General features: G+C 39.1%; 2 protein-coding genes across 2 annotated transcripts in view; one reads left to right on the top strand and one right to left on the bottom strand.

Moving 5' to 3' along the window:
- Positions 1-4738, bottom strand: part of ANKRD13C (ankyrin repeat domain 13C) — a 136325-nt gene extending 131587 nt beyond the window's left edge. Inside the window, exon 1 of the mRNA XM_012652673.1 lies at positions 3901-4738. Within this exon, the coding sequence (XP_012508127.1) occupies positions 3901-4352 (452 nt within the window). The 5' untranslated portion in view covers positions 4353-4738. The remainder of the gene's footprint in view (positions 1-3900) is intronic.
- Positions 4739-4897: 159 nt separating this feature from the next.
- Positions 4898-5063, top strand: HHLA3 (HERV-H LTR-associating 3). The gene is given in 2 exon segments (XM_012652672.1): positions 4898-4939; positions 4941-5063. Coding segments are annotated over 2 exon segments (165 nt in total).
- The last annotated feature ends 10079 nt before the right edge of the window (positions 5064-15142 follow it).

Genomic DNA, 15142 nt, shown 5'->3' with positions numbered 1-15142 from the left:
CGAAAGTCTTCTATACATTTCATATCATTCTCAACTCTAAAGGTGTTTTAAAAAAGCAAAATTATTATTATCAATTATAAAATATGGCATGTCATCATGATGCTTTGCCAAATTACCGATGGCAAAAAGTGATTCAGAAAAATCTTTACATTCAGAATGTGAAAAAAGGCTTAGATTCAATCTTTAATTTTATACTAAGAAAAAAGTGGTAGATAACTAAAGATATACTAAAGATACAAAGTTTAATAATTCTGTATACTTTTAATACACTATTTCTTTTCCGCACTCAAAAAGAGCAGTTTTAAATAAGTCATGAATTACAATCATTTGGCATATTTGAATGCAGTATATATATGATTTTACAGCTATTACTGTATTTAACTTATACTTCAAGAGATATGTTTGGATCCAGATTACAATATATTCCTCAAAATAACTGATGGCTTAAAAAAAGCAATTCCTACTCAACCAACGTTTCACCACAAAAGAAAAAGCTCTATCTTTGCTCCTATTCAATTGAAGTCAATAATTTGCAAACACGCACATACACCCCCCCACACACAAAAAAGTTTACCAAAGCAGAGATCAGTGAAAACTGTAAGAGCTAATAATGCATAGTGAACTAAAGAGTGACCAAATTAGGATTCAACAAGCTCTCCAGCTAAAATGAAAGACTAAGACTAACACAATAAAATTTAATAGATCTAAAGTCCTGTGTTGAGGTTAAAAAAATAAACACAAGGGATAGAATGGAAAGAGAGCAGATGACTTCAGAAAAAATGTTAAAAAATTAACATCCTCTGTGCTGCTTAACTGCATAACTGTGTGCTGCTTTAGAGCAATAAATACAGCCTTATTGTTGTCTTTGCTCATGAGACTAATATGGCTCCAGCACTGAGTTAATTCTAGGCACCATCCTCTAAGGCAGCAGTCCCCAACCTTTTTGGCACTAGGGACCGGTTTCATGGAAGACAATTATTTCACTGACAAGGAGGTAGGGTAAGTGGGCAGCAGAGCTACACCGACGGGTAGTGGTCCGCGGCCAGTGGGTTGGGGACCGCAGCTCTGAGGGAAGAATTAACAAACTAGAGTGATGAAGATTTCATTTACTTATTTAATATACTTACATAGTATTTACTGTCTCAGGGACTATTTTAAACACTTTACAAACCAAGTCATAGGAGGAATGGATACAGAAGTTAGGAATGTTTAACCTGAAGAGGAATATGATAGTTCTTGTCAAATATCTAAAGGACTATCAGGTGGATGAAGTAGCCCATTTATTTGTGTCATCACATAAAAAAGAAATAACAAACAAGAGTAAGAGATTTGGGCTGTACTTTTAACTCTGAGAGCTGTCCAATGTCACAATCTCTTTGCAAAGCTATTTTAAGGACTAAATACGGAAATATATATTAAAGAAATTTGCTATAAATTGCCACATACACATTATTAGAATTGACTTCCTTGCAATATAGTGGGTCCCATTCAATAGAAATAGTTACAAAGAGGCTGATCATCCTTGCTATTAGTTTGATTCCTAGCTTTGTAACTTATACTAAATATGTAACTTCAGCAAAGTTTCCGTGCTTCTCTAGGCTTCACTTTTCTCACCTTTAAAATGAGCACAAAACCATCTGCTTTGCAGGGCAGTTGTGAGGATTAAATGTTATAATGTATAATGCTAATGTAAACACTTAGCACCCCACTGACACACTCAATAAATTGTATCTATAATAATAATAATTACTATCATCATCATCAGGTTGTGAAAGGAATCCCTAGAGTAAATATAAAACTATGTGATACATGGCATAATTGTATGACTCTGCTATGCACCTGTATGACTGTATGATTCTGCTATGCACCTATCATGTTATAACAATCCAACAATATTAGCTCATTTTTGTTTGAGTGATTTTTAAAACATTTATCTTTTATAATTTGAAAGGAAACATATCCTAAAAATCTAAATAAAGCATCTAGGTAAAATATCATTATTGCAAGTAATAATGTAATAATGCAACAGGGAAATTAAGAAGCTAGAGGAGAAAAACAGGAACTAAAGAAGCAGCACGTTAAATAGAAAATACTCTTCCCAGGAGACTTCACTGGAAGAGATTAGAACGGATATATTGCAGGGAGGAAGAGAATTGCATTTTCCACAGGTACGTGAACCACTGGTTATAGTCATCAGAAATATCAACAGTATAAGGGCAGCTAAACACAAAAGTTCCTTTAAAAAAAGTGAATTTCAGTGGGCTAAGGGCAAAAGTTTAAGGGTATAGAGGATTCTAATTACTTTGAACAGAATTTGAAATTTAGCAAATGTACCCCTAAACATTGGATTAAAGAACGTGGAAGCCCAACAACCCTGCAATTCAGTCAGTACCTTCTGTAATATTCATCCATCTCTTCTTTTAAAGGAAGTTAACTCTCAAAAGGAATCTTTTATCTGTTTCAGGGGCATTTCAAGGTAATATAACTGTAGCTACGATGAAGAACAAATGTGAAAAACTTCCTAATAATTGACTAATAAGCTGAGGCTACAATCTATCTCCCACTAACAACTGTTTTCCAAAGTGGTAGAATATAATTACCATCAACAGTGTTTGTTACAAAAGTAAATTGATGAAATAAATTACATGTAGGAATGAAAAACTGGGTGCAGCTTTAAGGTACTTTTTTGGAAATATGATTTATGATAAATGACAGGTGGTGATATTATTGCAACTACAATATTACAAATTTAAAAAACAAGTGTAGTTGGAGAATTATACAACCAATAGAAACCTTACTGTTTTAATCTTAATTTTTGTCCTAATTTTAGGTAAGAATCCTAGAGTCCAATGGAATTAAGAGAGCTTATTCCACAGGTAAGTATTTCATTCATGTGTGCATCACCTGGAGCACAGTTAGTTGAGTGTGTTCTAACTGAATGTATACAATAATTGTCTTCTTAAGTGAAAAGCGGAGTGATCAATATCTTCCAACTACCCAGTTTAAAATGGCCTATGATAGTAAATGTTAAAAACATCAGTGTTTACATTAGTTTTCATTAATAAATTTACTGTTGCTTAAAAATCAACTCAATCATATTACTTTTTAAAATGAAAGAAAAAATTCAGCTGACAAGGTGAAAAGTAGAAATACAGTCCTTCAATAACAAATATACTACACTTTCTCATATAGGCTATAATGAAATTACTATGAAAAATCATAGTACTATTTTTAGTCACAACCATCAGGATGAGCCATTACTATTAGCAATCATCTACATAAAACAAGCAAAAGATCAAATCTCTACTCCAACAAAAATTAGCTATTGAGAAGTCATTTTAATCGTTCTAAGTATCAAATGCCAACAAATTTCTACTGTGTGGCTTTCAGAAATCAAAGCATTGTAAGTTTCCTGAAAGCAGACAAAAAGGAGAAAGACAACCTGAGGGCAGGTAGAAATCACAACCTGTTGCAGTCAAATTGAGATAATGAAGGAAGGTGGGCAATTTATATGTTCAAAATTAAAGAACCCAAGGTGGGACAGAGAGAAAGAAAAAACATATAGTTCCATAAACAAAAAGGCCAGGTTGGATAAGAGGTAACCTAGAATTTCTCACAGTCCCGAATCAGCACACTGAAAGCTTGTTCAAAGATAAACAAAACAGCTTCTCACACGAAACTCTGAAGTGGGCAAGGAGGAAACATTCCTTTGCACTCACAGAAACCAACCCCCTGATCACTCGCATGCTATTACTGAATTGGTCATGATTTCCCGGCATTTGGCCTGGCTAATGGGCAAAGGAGAGGAAAGAAGGGTCTGCTCAAGGGGAGCCTAGGATTCCAGAGGCCTGGGGAGGCATATCCGAGGCTCGGGGAAGGAGTTAGAGAGGGGGCTAGTACTCCTCACCGTGATTATCTTTCTGCCCGATATTGTGCGTGCGGATGAGAGAGGACAGTCTCCTCACATCCCCCTTGAAGACGCACTCGTGCACCGGGTAGTGTGCGGGGCAACTGCCTCCATCTGCGACGACAGCAACGGGGTTGGTGCCGGCTAGAAGGGCCGGGGACTGGGAGATGGTAGTCACAGAGGAATTGTGCAGCGGCAGGGCCGGGGCGCCGGGGGGATTGGAGGAGGCCGGAGCTGCCTTCAGCTGCAGCCGGTGGTGATGGTTACTGAAGAGCTTATGACAGGCTTTGCCGCCCTTGCCGCTGCTGCCTGTGCCAATTCTGCCTCCGGTAAAGGTGCCGCCGAGGGCAGCCGCCGCTTCCTCATCCCCGGGCTCCAGCAGATCCCCCTCTTCTTTGCTGGGCTTGTGGTCCCTCCGCAGTGAGCGGATCTTCTCCCCGGTCATCGCCGCCGCCAGGGGCGGGGGGGGATCCGGGAGGCTCACCACCGGCGACGGAGCTGGCGCTGCGGCGGCACAAGGCGATTAGAGCGGTGGCCAGGAGCCTCCAGCGCAGCATGAACTCCCAGAGCACCTCCGAGCCCGGGACAAACGCATCTCCCGGAGGAAGAAGAGCTGGCTCTCGCCTAGGCCCGAAGGGACGCGCGCTCGCTGGGGGGAGCTAGAGCTCAGATGCCCACGACACTAGAATCCCAGTCCCGCCGCCACAGCCGCCACCTCCACTGCCTCACACCGAAAAACAAGGCACGGCCATCTTCCCCTTGCTCCTCTCGCGAGAGCTCCCCCGGGAGCGAAGAGGGAGGAAACACCGCGATAAGTGAGCTGCCCGCTCCTTCCCCCGCACCTTCTTTTCCCAAAGTCTCCGGGCGCCGGCGCCTCCCAGGCAGCGTGTTTCCGCCGGAGGCTGTAGTCTTGGAGCTAGCCGATCGAAACACAGCACTCACACAGTCAGCGCTTCTTGTGGGCGGTCTGAAATCTTAGCTGTGTTGGAGATGTTCCGTGCACTTTATAAACAATCACTTAAACCCTCCGACCTCTGAGCCTCCCGCAGAGAAGTGCAGAATGATGCCACTGCACGCAGGATGTGATGTCACTGAGATACACAGGACACTCATTCAATAAACATTTACTAAGCATCTACTTCGTGCCATACACTGAGCTAGTAGATTTATAAAGCGCTACTCCGGAGGAATGACAGTCAAACACCTGAGAACAATATCCAACTGAGCGACGAAAAAACAAAGGCGGGGAGCTGGGTAGCACACAAAAGGGAGGGGCAAATTTTAATGTTGAGGTGTCAGAAAAGTCATCACAGAAGAGTTTAGGGGCTGACCTTGGAAAAAGATGGGTTCAGAAAACCGAGAGACAGGAGGTCACTCAAATATTTGTTAGATGAATTTCGGGCAGAGTCAGAGTTAAAGTACAGGGGATGGGGTGGACACTCAAGGAAGGCAAATAATTGAGTAACTGGAATATCACTGGACTAGTTCATGGCCAAACTCAGCCTACTGTCAAATTCTAAAGTATTGTAAATCTTCCAACAATAAAACTTTGACAAAGTAACTAAAGCTCCAGGGCACAGGGGTCGGGGGGAGTAGTGGTGGGGGTTAGCAAAACGTCCTAAAGATCTTCACCCATTTATCTCTCCAAAGTCCCCATTTACTCTAACAGTTGGCTTCTCTCAAATTTTTTTTCTTAATCAAACTTTACTGCCTCCCCCCCACCACCTTCTCCGACGCCCCAAAAAAACAAAAACAAAAAACAACTCTGTGGGTCTCTGTTCATCCTCCAGTCACTCGGGATTTCATCTCCAATCTTCTTCCCAATCTATTCAAATCAATCTCTTTCTCTCTTAATTTCTTTGTTGGAGGAGGAGTTAGTTCCATTTATGTGAAAACGTTACCCAATCAGCACCTCAAAGCATCCTCCCAAGAAAGCAGTAGAGACTGAACACATATATACAATAACATTTTGTGCTTCCACAATAGCAATATTTATTGTTAACTCTAAGCCAGGCAGGCAGTATGCTTGGCACTCTTTATATGCTGTTAGCTCCTCTGATAAGCATTATTATCTTCACTTGACAGTTGGAAAAACTTGCCCAATGTCTCAATGCTAGAACATGGCACAATCAAGTCTGACTCCAGGGCTAGAGAGATAGGAAAGGCCAAATCATGCAGGCCTTTGTATTTCAACTTAAAAGTTTAAGTTCTATCCTACAAAAAAATGCATAGCTTTTTAGGTATTTTAAACAGAGGCATAGCATGATGAGATTTGCCTTTTTAGAAGGTTCACTCACTCATACTTTAGAAAATTATGTATCAAAAACAGATTACTGTGCAAGGGAACTATACCAAACACAAGGAAAGTAAATCAAATAGTAATCATGCTAACATACGCATGCGAAAGTCTGGTAGAATATATACATCACACAGAGTGAACAGTAGTTATCTCTGGAAGATGGAATTGCTAAATCATATATTCCCTGGATTTTTAAAAATTTCTTATTAATTTTTTAAAGAAGTGTATAGTAATTCCAGTAAGACGATGAAAACATGAAACAAGTTGGTAAGAGTGAGGCTGGAAAAGGTTTGAGTTGAAGTTCTTATTGCTTATCCAAAAGAGTTTATATGGTGTACATTTTGGTTATTTGGAAATGAACCTTAGGAGACAGAGAACTGGGTGTAGGCTAGATTCAGGAGTTATCATTATACAGTAATTGATGCCCCAGAGGTGGCTTAGTTCCCCAAAGAAGAGTATGTAGAGTGAGAAATTAAGAACGTCCAGCAGAATAAAAATTTGAAAACAACAATATTTAAACGGTATGTATAGGAGGAAGCGTATCTAGCATCCTATTATTACCCAAAATTTATACCAAATATTCTACCATTATACTTGTGAAGTATCTTATCTCTAGATCCAAAATTTAAAAGCACTTTATTAGTGGCTGCAACCCACAGATGAATGTGAAAATGTATAAGTATCCCTCCAGTAAAATCGAACACCACAGACATCAAAAATAATATTCAGCCCTATTTTTTAGGGCTTACAGTATAAAAGGGAAAAAGTGATTACACTACATTGTGAAAAATGTAAGAATTGAAATTATATAAGATCTCAATATTATATAGAGTAAGAAGTTCTTAATTATATCTGGAGGAAATAGAAATCAGGTAATTAGGAAATCTTTCTGGAAAAGGTAATGTCTGAACCAGGTTTTAAAGATGGTATATGACCACATGAGTTGGCCAAATAGGCAAAGGGAAAAAGACATGATATGTAATAATAATTATTATAAAAATAACTATCATTTTTTGAGAGTTTACCATGTGTTAGGCATTGTTCTAAGCACATTTCAGGAACTATTTGATTTAATCCTCACAACTCCTCTATGAGGTACTGTCCCTATTTTACAGATGAGGAAAATGAGGGACAGGAGGGGATCCCTCAGCTAATAAGCAGACATAAAGAAAATGGAATGTATAAATATAGCATGGCATTTGAGAATCATTGGAGCAGAGTAGGTGGTAGAAAAAATGGTGGTAAATGAGACTTGAATTGAAGGCTGGGCTAGATCACAAAAAGCAAGGTAGGAAACTTGGACTATATATGGCAGGCAATGGAGTACTTGCAAAGGATTGCAAACACAGGAAAGACAGAATCACATTTAACCATTATAATGTGCAATCAACCAATGTCCCAAAGATTTTGCCCATCTTTCCAGTTTCACCTCTTACTACATTGCCAAATTCACTCTTTTTTTTTGAGACAGAGTCTCACTCTTTTGCCCGGGCTAGAGTGAGTGCCGTGGCGTCAGCCTAGCTCACAGCAACCTCACACTCCTGGGCTCAAGTGATGTTTCTGCCTCAGCCTCCCAAGTAGCTGGGACTACAGGCATGCGCCACCATGCCCAGCTAATTTTTTTCTATATATTTTAAGTTGGCCGATTAATTTCTTTCTAATTTTTAGTAGAGGCAGGGTCTCGCTCTTGCTCAGGCTGGTCTCGAACTCCTGAGCTCAAACAATCCGCCCGCCTCGGCCTCCGAGAGTGCTAGGATTACAGGTGTGAGCCACCGCTCCCGGCCCCAAATTCACTCTTCATTCTAACCAACACAATCCATGAACAGTTCCTTTTCCTCTTTCATGCCTCCATGCCTTTACATACGTTGTTCCATATATCCAGAACTCATTTCCATTTTATCCATATAGACAACTCCTTCAGTCTGTCAAGAATCAGTTCAAATTTTATCTCTTCTTAGCACAAGGGTTTCTTTTTTCACTTGGCAAAGAATTCAAGGCCAGGAAATTACACTGAACTAAACCTCTAAATAAAATTTAGCATGCCCTTCTATTATGAATGTAGGCCACAAACCACTATAATATCGGCATTAAGTACTACCTGTGATTCTGCAACCAAAACAAACCACAAATATTTTCATACCACATTACAGTACCTGCAGATAACTCAAAATATCATTTACATTCAATACTACCTTAGAATTATGTTAATAATTTTGACCATTGCTAGGTCTTGTTGTTGAATGAGTTAATAAAGAAGCATATACGTTACTCTATCACACATCTGTTTTTAAAAATATTTTGATAGCCATTTTGTTACACTAAATTTTCTTTGTAATCCTAAATATTTTATGCATTTAAAAACATTGTCCTGAAAATGGGTCCGTAGGCTTCTCCACACTCCCAAAGAGGTCCACGGCAAAAAAACAGAAGTTAGGAAGCCCTTCATAGGAATCATTGATAACACCTCTCCATCCGTCCCCTTCTCTCCTATCCCACAACCCATCATTCTGAATTAGAGGTCCCCTCTTTCTCTCCTTTCTAATTTTGCATTATAATTTCTGCAGACTCTTTGACATTCTTGTCTGTCTCCTTAACTGTTCCTTTGAGCTCTCGGAGTTCTGGAACTATGTGTATCATTGCTGTATGCACAGTGCCTTACAGACAGTGAATGCTTAATATTAATAATAAACAGTTGTTGAATTAATCAATTAATTACAACATAAAATCCCAAAGTATCTACAATGTACCGAGATAGCTGTGAGCTCAGACATGAGATGCTTAATAAATTTCTTAAGCAATCCAATCTGATTTCACTTAAGTTGACTACTACACCCCTGGATTCTTAGGTGAAACCCAAGAGTTGATATATCATTCAGGATTTTTTTTTTAATTTTCAAGTACGATTAAAATCTATGGAAATTGATACAAATAAGGGATTTACTGACTTACATAACAGAAAGGTGCAGAGATAGTCTTCAAGAGTGGCCCCTCAGAATCCCATGTGAGTTTTCGAATCTCTCAGCGTGCCCCTCGGTTTGAAGCGTCCTCCTCAGGCCAGCTTCCCTCAACAACACAAGATGGCTGCCAGCAGGAACGGGTCACGTGCTTGCCCCTTCGGGTCGGAGGAGGCCCTCCAGCCACTCAAGACCGGAGCTTGACAGTCGCAAAACAGCCACTCCAATCCCAGTGTCCTGCAGAATGTTGATTGGCTCAGGCCCGGTTTACCTGAACAAATCCCTGTGAAGGAGATTACCCTGATTAGTTTTGCCCAATCAGGACTCATCTCTGAGCTGGCGGTGTGGCCAAGCCCTCCAAACAGCAGCACTATTTCACAATGGAATGAGGTGGGAAAGATGTTGGGGAGATAAAACACATGAGTGGTCAGCAAAAGTAGTACGCCCTCCCAGAGACTTAAAGAGGATTTAACTTGGAAAAAACCTGTTATCACAGTATGTTGGATTAAATATGATAAAATATGTAGCGATTATCAATTATATTGATACGTATGAGTACATAACTTCATGGCAAATGATGTATTTTTATTCAAATGTTATTGAGATAGAATTCAATCCAACGATTCAAGTATATAACTCAACTACTGAATTTAATAGGTAATACTCTGTAATTCTACAAATTAGCACTTCTTAATTTCTTTCCTGGTATAGTTAAGATTCCAAATAATACTCAGTTTGCTTTGAATAGCAGAAAGCTTCTGATAAATGGGTGTCTTTTCAACTTTTTCTAGTGACAGTTATGTTAAATGTCTTACATGTTCACAAACACTCAACATTAACTACATGGTTAAGCCTGATTTTAAGAATGAATATTCTGAATTTTAGCAGAAATTTAGGTATTTGTATTAGCCTTAGACAAAGTACCTAATCCCTGTCCTGGTGTCTTCATTTAATAACAGCAATAGTATTGCAACATGAAATACAGAATAGCAGTATTGTACAAAATAAAATCTCACTAGTTGTATTTTATGAATGCATCAACAGACCTACAATTAAGATTGGTAATTAGTAGTTTTACTCAATTCTCCTTGCATTGATACTGATGTTTCTAGTGTAAACATTAGTGCAAGTTTAGTCTACATCTTTTTTTTCTCCTTCTCTGAAGGTTTGTATTTTATATTTTCATGATAATCCAGAATATGATTTCCTACACTCCACATTGGTTGAGCCAGGCCCACAGGTATTTTGTTTGGATGGATGACACAGCTGCCTGGCTAATCATCTCCAAAATCCGACAACACTCACAACAGTTCACTGACAAATGAAAATAACAAACCATATAAATCAATACCTTCTTCACACATTTTACTTCCCTCTCTCTAGGTCTCAATATTTTTCTGTTTCCTCTAAACCTACCTATTTCTTTTCTCGGAGGCAATGCTGGCACTTTTGTTTCCTTCCACTATTTCTGATATGTGGTTATCAGTTATTTAGTCAAATTTCTCTTAAGTAATCAGAAAAAAAAATCAGAGAGGCAGGAGTTGCCAAGGAAACCACAGCCAATAGCTGCAGAAGTTCCTAAAGGAAGCGATTTCTTTGAGACAGATAACACACACAGATTGATTTGGGGAGAGAGAGAGAAAAGATGCCAAAGCATTGTAAGAGGCCAAGTCAATGAGATGATAAGGAAAATAAAAAGTACAACATTCATCAAGTAAATTATATTTAGATTACCAACAAAGGCTTGGAATAAGAGAATTAGGACAGGTGTAGGGCCCAAGGAAAAACATCCCCTTGGCCCTCTGAAGTTTCACTGAAAAACCAACTCACAAAAGGCAGATTAATTGGAGAAAGGAATACAAAACTTATTAACATGTACACAGGGAGAACCACAGAATGATAACCCCAACCCTTCAGTGAGGTTACAGAAAGAAGTGGGCCTCAGAGCATGGCCAAAGTCAGATTATGGTAGTAAATCAGGTTACAGTGGCAAGACAGGTTATGGGAGCGAGAGAAGGGGAGGCTTGGCAGCAAAGGTGTCTTGTTAGGTGGATAAAATCTCATAGGTAGGAGTCCTCAGAGAGAATAGATGATAAATGTTTTTTTTCAGATCTTTAAGGTGCCAGACTCTCAGTTAATCTTTCCTAGATCCGGACAAGGGAAGATATAGCTGCATTAACGCAGATTTCTCCCGCAAAGACTGCTTTGCGAGGCCGTTTGCTGGCTCTCTGACAGCTATTTCAAAATGTGTAAAAAAAATATCTTTTTTTTTTTTTTGAGACAGTGTCTCACTGTGTTGCCTGGGCTAGAGTGAGTGCCGTGGCGTCAGCCTAGCTCATAGCAACCTCAGACTCCTGGGCTCAAGTGATCCTCCTGCCTCAGCCTCCCGAGTAGCTGGGACTACAGGCATGTGCCACCATGCCCGGCTAATTTTTTCTATATATTTTTAGTTGTCCAATTAATTTCTTTCTATTTTTAGTAGAGACGGGGTCTCGCTCTTGCTCAGGCTGGTTTCGAACTCCTGAGCTCAAACAATCCGCCCGCCTCGGTCTCCCAGAGAGCTAGGATTACAGGCGTGAGCCACCGCACCCGGCCAGAAATATCTTTTGGGATAAAATATTTTGATTTCCTTCACAGGGATAGGAATGGGTGTTTCAGTGAAAGAAGAGGGTCAGACACAATTGGTAGGAGGTGTGTAAGAGATTAAGTGGCGTAGATGGATAACGGTCAGTACGTGTGTCCATAGCTTCCTGGATATGTTTAATGTTAAATTACTTTATTGCTCAGAAGGTGTCTAACTACATTCTGTTATCTATTAGCCTAAATGTTCTTTAAGAACATCCAACTCAAAATGTCCAAAATGGAGCTCCTCTCCATCAGCAATCCCACTGACCAAATCTGTATTTCACTTTCATTATCTTTAACTCCTCCATTCCCCTAAACCCCATACTCAACCAGTCACCAAACCTTGAACTTTCTACCTCTTATATAGCTCTAAAATTAAACCATGTTTCTCAATTTTCCACTGGCCATACTTGAGTTCAGGCCACTATTGCTTGAAACTGCCTCCAAACTGTTGTGTCCATGTTTGCATCATTCCACATCATTCACCCCTTGAATTGCCAGACCTATCAAATAAAATATTTTATCAAATAAAATATTACACGGATATTTGCAATACTTGCGGTATTGTCCCATGCAATGTTTGGGATGTACTTATACCAAAAAATTATTTGTTATCCGAAATTCAAATTTAACTAGGCATCTTGTATTCATCTGGCAAACTTACTGACCCCTCAAGCATTTGTTTGCCTTAAGAGTTACATATATAGTTAAAGTAAAAAGCCAAATGTGTAGGAATAATTACACCAAATTCAGGATAGTGTTTTCAATGGAGCATGAAGAAGAAAAATACCATCAGTTAGGGGTACACAGGAAATTCCATAATATGTATGTTTGTATTACATATGTATTTTTAATTTTGGGGTTTTTTGTTTTGGTTTAGTTTTTTTTGTTTTTAGAGACAGAGACTTGCTCTGTTGCCCAGGGTGGAGTGCACTGGCATCAGCCTAGCTCACAGCAACCTCAAACTCCTGGGCTCAAGTGATCCTTCTGCCTCAGCCTCCCGAGTAGCTGGAACTACAGGCATGTGCCACCATGCCCGGCTAATATTTTTTTCCTATATATTTTTAGTTGGCCGATTAATTTCTTTCTAATTTTAGTAGAGGCGGGGTCTCGCTCTTGCTCAGGCTGGTTTCAAACTCCTGAGCTCAAACAATCCGCCTGCCTCGGCCTCCCAGAGTGCTAGGATTACAGGCGTGAGCCACCACGCCCGGCATCTGGCTAATTTTTAAATTTTTTGTAGAGACAAGGTCTCAGTATGTTGCCCAGTCTGGTCTCGAACTCCTAGCCTCAAGGAAATCCTCCTGCCTTGGCCTCCCAAAGTGCTAGAAGTATAGGCATTAGTCACCAAACCCAGCTTAATTTTTGCTATTTAGGTTTTTCCTTTATTTAAAGAGTACTTATGTTTTATTTCTTAACCTTAGTGATGCATATGCAGATTTTTAAATATTTCTATGCTTTCTGTATATCTCAAATATTTATAATAAATATATTTAAAAATTTTTTCAATAGCTCTCTAGATAAAGTCCAAAGAATATAATATGGATTACAAACATCTTCACAGTTTCACTAACCCTGCTTACTCCTCTAATCTTGCCACTTCTGGTTTGTAAACAATAGTTTGGTTATGATGACCATTTTTCCTCAAAAGACCTCCAAGCCTTTGTCACTACTATTTCCTCTCTCCAGAACTCAGCCCTGCTCCCCTTTCTCTTGTTGAGTCTCAACTTCATTGCCAATATCATCAGGAAAACTTCTCTGGCACTTTATTTATGTCTAGGTTAAATATTTCTATGTGTTTCCAGAACATTCATTGCTTTCACCATCACTTACCACTTATTCACAGATTGTAATTGCTGACTTGCTTCTCTGTATCTCCTGTTACAATATAAACTCCAAAAGCGTAGAGACTGTGTTTTATTCACCTTAACGTCCCTGGCCCCTGACCAGTGCCTTGCACTAAAGGGTTCTCAATAAATACTAGCTGTAGGAATTAATTAGTTAATTAATGATAGGCTAGCTTCTTAACATTCTTGAGGCATGCAATAATTTTACTTTAAATGTGAACCCTGTTTTATAATTAGTATTAATATTTAGATGAATCATAAAGTGGTACCACCCCATAGAGTGTAGATTAGAAATCATTACTCAGAATAAAGTTCTCTTCTGTCATTCATATTGCAAAGTTTGGTTTCAACATCATCTGTCACCTAAACAATGTCTTGCTTTAATTTTGGGGATTAGTACACCATAAAGGTTCATCACATTCTACCTTGGCTATTCCAAAATAGTACCATCTGCGTCATTTTGAGGCACTATTAAGAGTAGAAAAATAAAAATAAGACATTGGTCATATAATTATTGAGGACCCTGAATTTCTAAAATCAAAACCTAATGTGGGTCCTTGACTTTTGTGAACATTTGGCCCAGGGAATGCAAAGAGCTATTGTTTGGAGAATACTGATTGACAGTCAAGAGCCTTATATGATAGCACTTACTGTGATGGGTTTACCTGAGTCTGTGAGCTGGTTCTCAGGGTGACAAGTAAAGAAATCTAATTTTGTCAGCACACTTACAATGAGTCCATTTTTCCCGGGATGGGCTTGAGATAAGTAAGAATAAAAGATCAATATATCAGAATTCCAATCTAAAATTAATGGTGGAGTGGACTAGAATTACTCATCAGCACATCTCTGTAGACAAACTGCATACAAAGCCAAATAAGCAGAAGGCTGGTTGGTGAGCATGGAATCAGAATAAGGGGAATCAGTTATGTGATTCTAATGTTAAATGGCATTGCATTTTGAGAGCCTGATGTGCCTTGTTCCACAGGAGTGAAATTTCTGTCTGTGAGGCAGATGGAGACTCACAAGACCAGAGGAGGACCAGCCCCCTCCTTACCCCAGACTGTGCCGATGGCCAGGGCCAACTTGTGCTTCCGAGACTCCTTTTTCTTTACATTCCAGGATGAATAATACCCATTCCCCAATCTCATATGCACCTGCTTGTCACTTTTTTCCATTAATTATATTAGAAATTCAGTGTGGTCAGTTTGCCCCAGCAAGCCATTTTGTGTCTTTAGGAGATTTTGCACATCTTTATACTCCAATTCACTATGTGATCATTTCAATTTTAACTTTCAAATAAGACAAAAAATTATTTCTCTTATTTTATGTTTTGAGGAGGCATTTCACATGGATGTCTATACAATGAAAACAAATAAAATTAAAAGCAAAGTATTTTTAATGTTTCATCTTAGGAAGTAGGAATTAAGAATATTACTATATTTTTATGATTCTTCTGGATGTGATCTACCAATTCAAATATTTACTAGACATTTTAAACCATCCATCTGCATAT

The sequence above is a fragment of the Propithecus coquereli genome, unplaced genomic scaffold, assembly GCF_000956105.1.
Source record: "Propithecus coquereli isolate 6110/MARCELLA unplaced genomic scaffold, Pcoq_1.0 Scaffold396, whole genome shotgun sequence".
NCBI lineage: Eukaryota > Metazoa > Chordata > Mammalia > Primates > Indriidae > Propithecus > Propithecus coquereli.
This window is presented reverse-complemented; position numbering and strand designations above follow the sequence as displayed.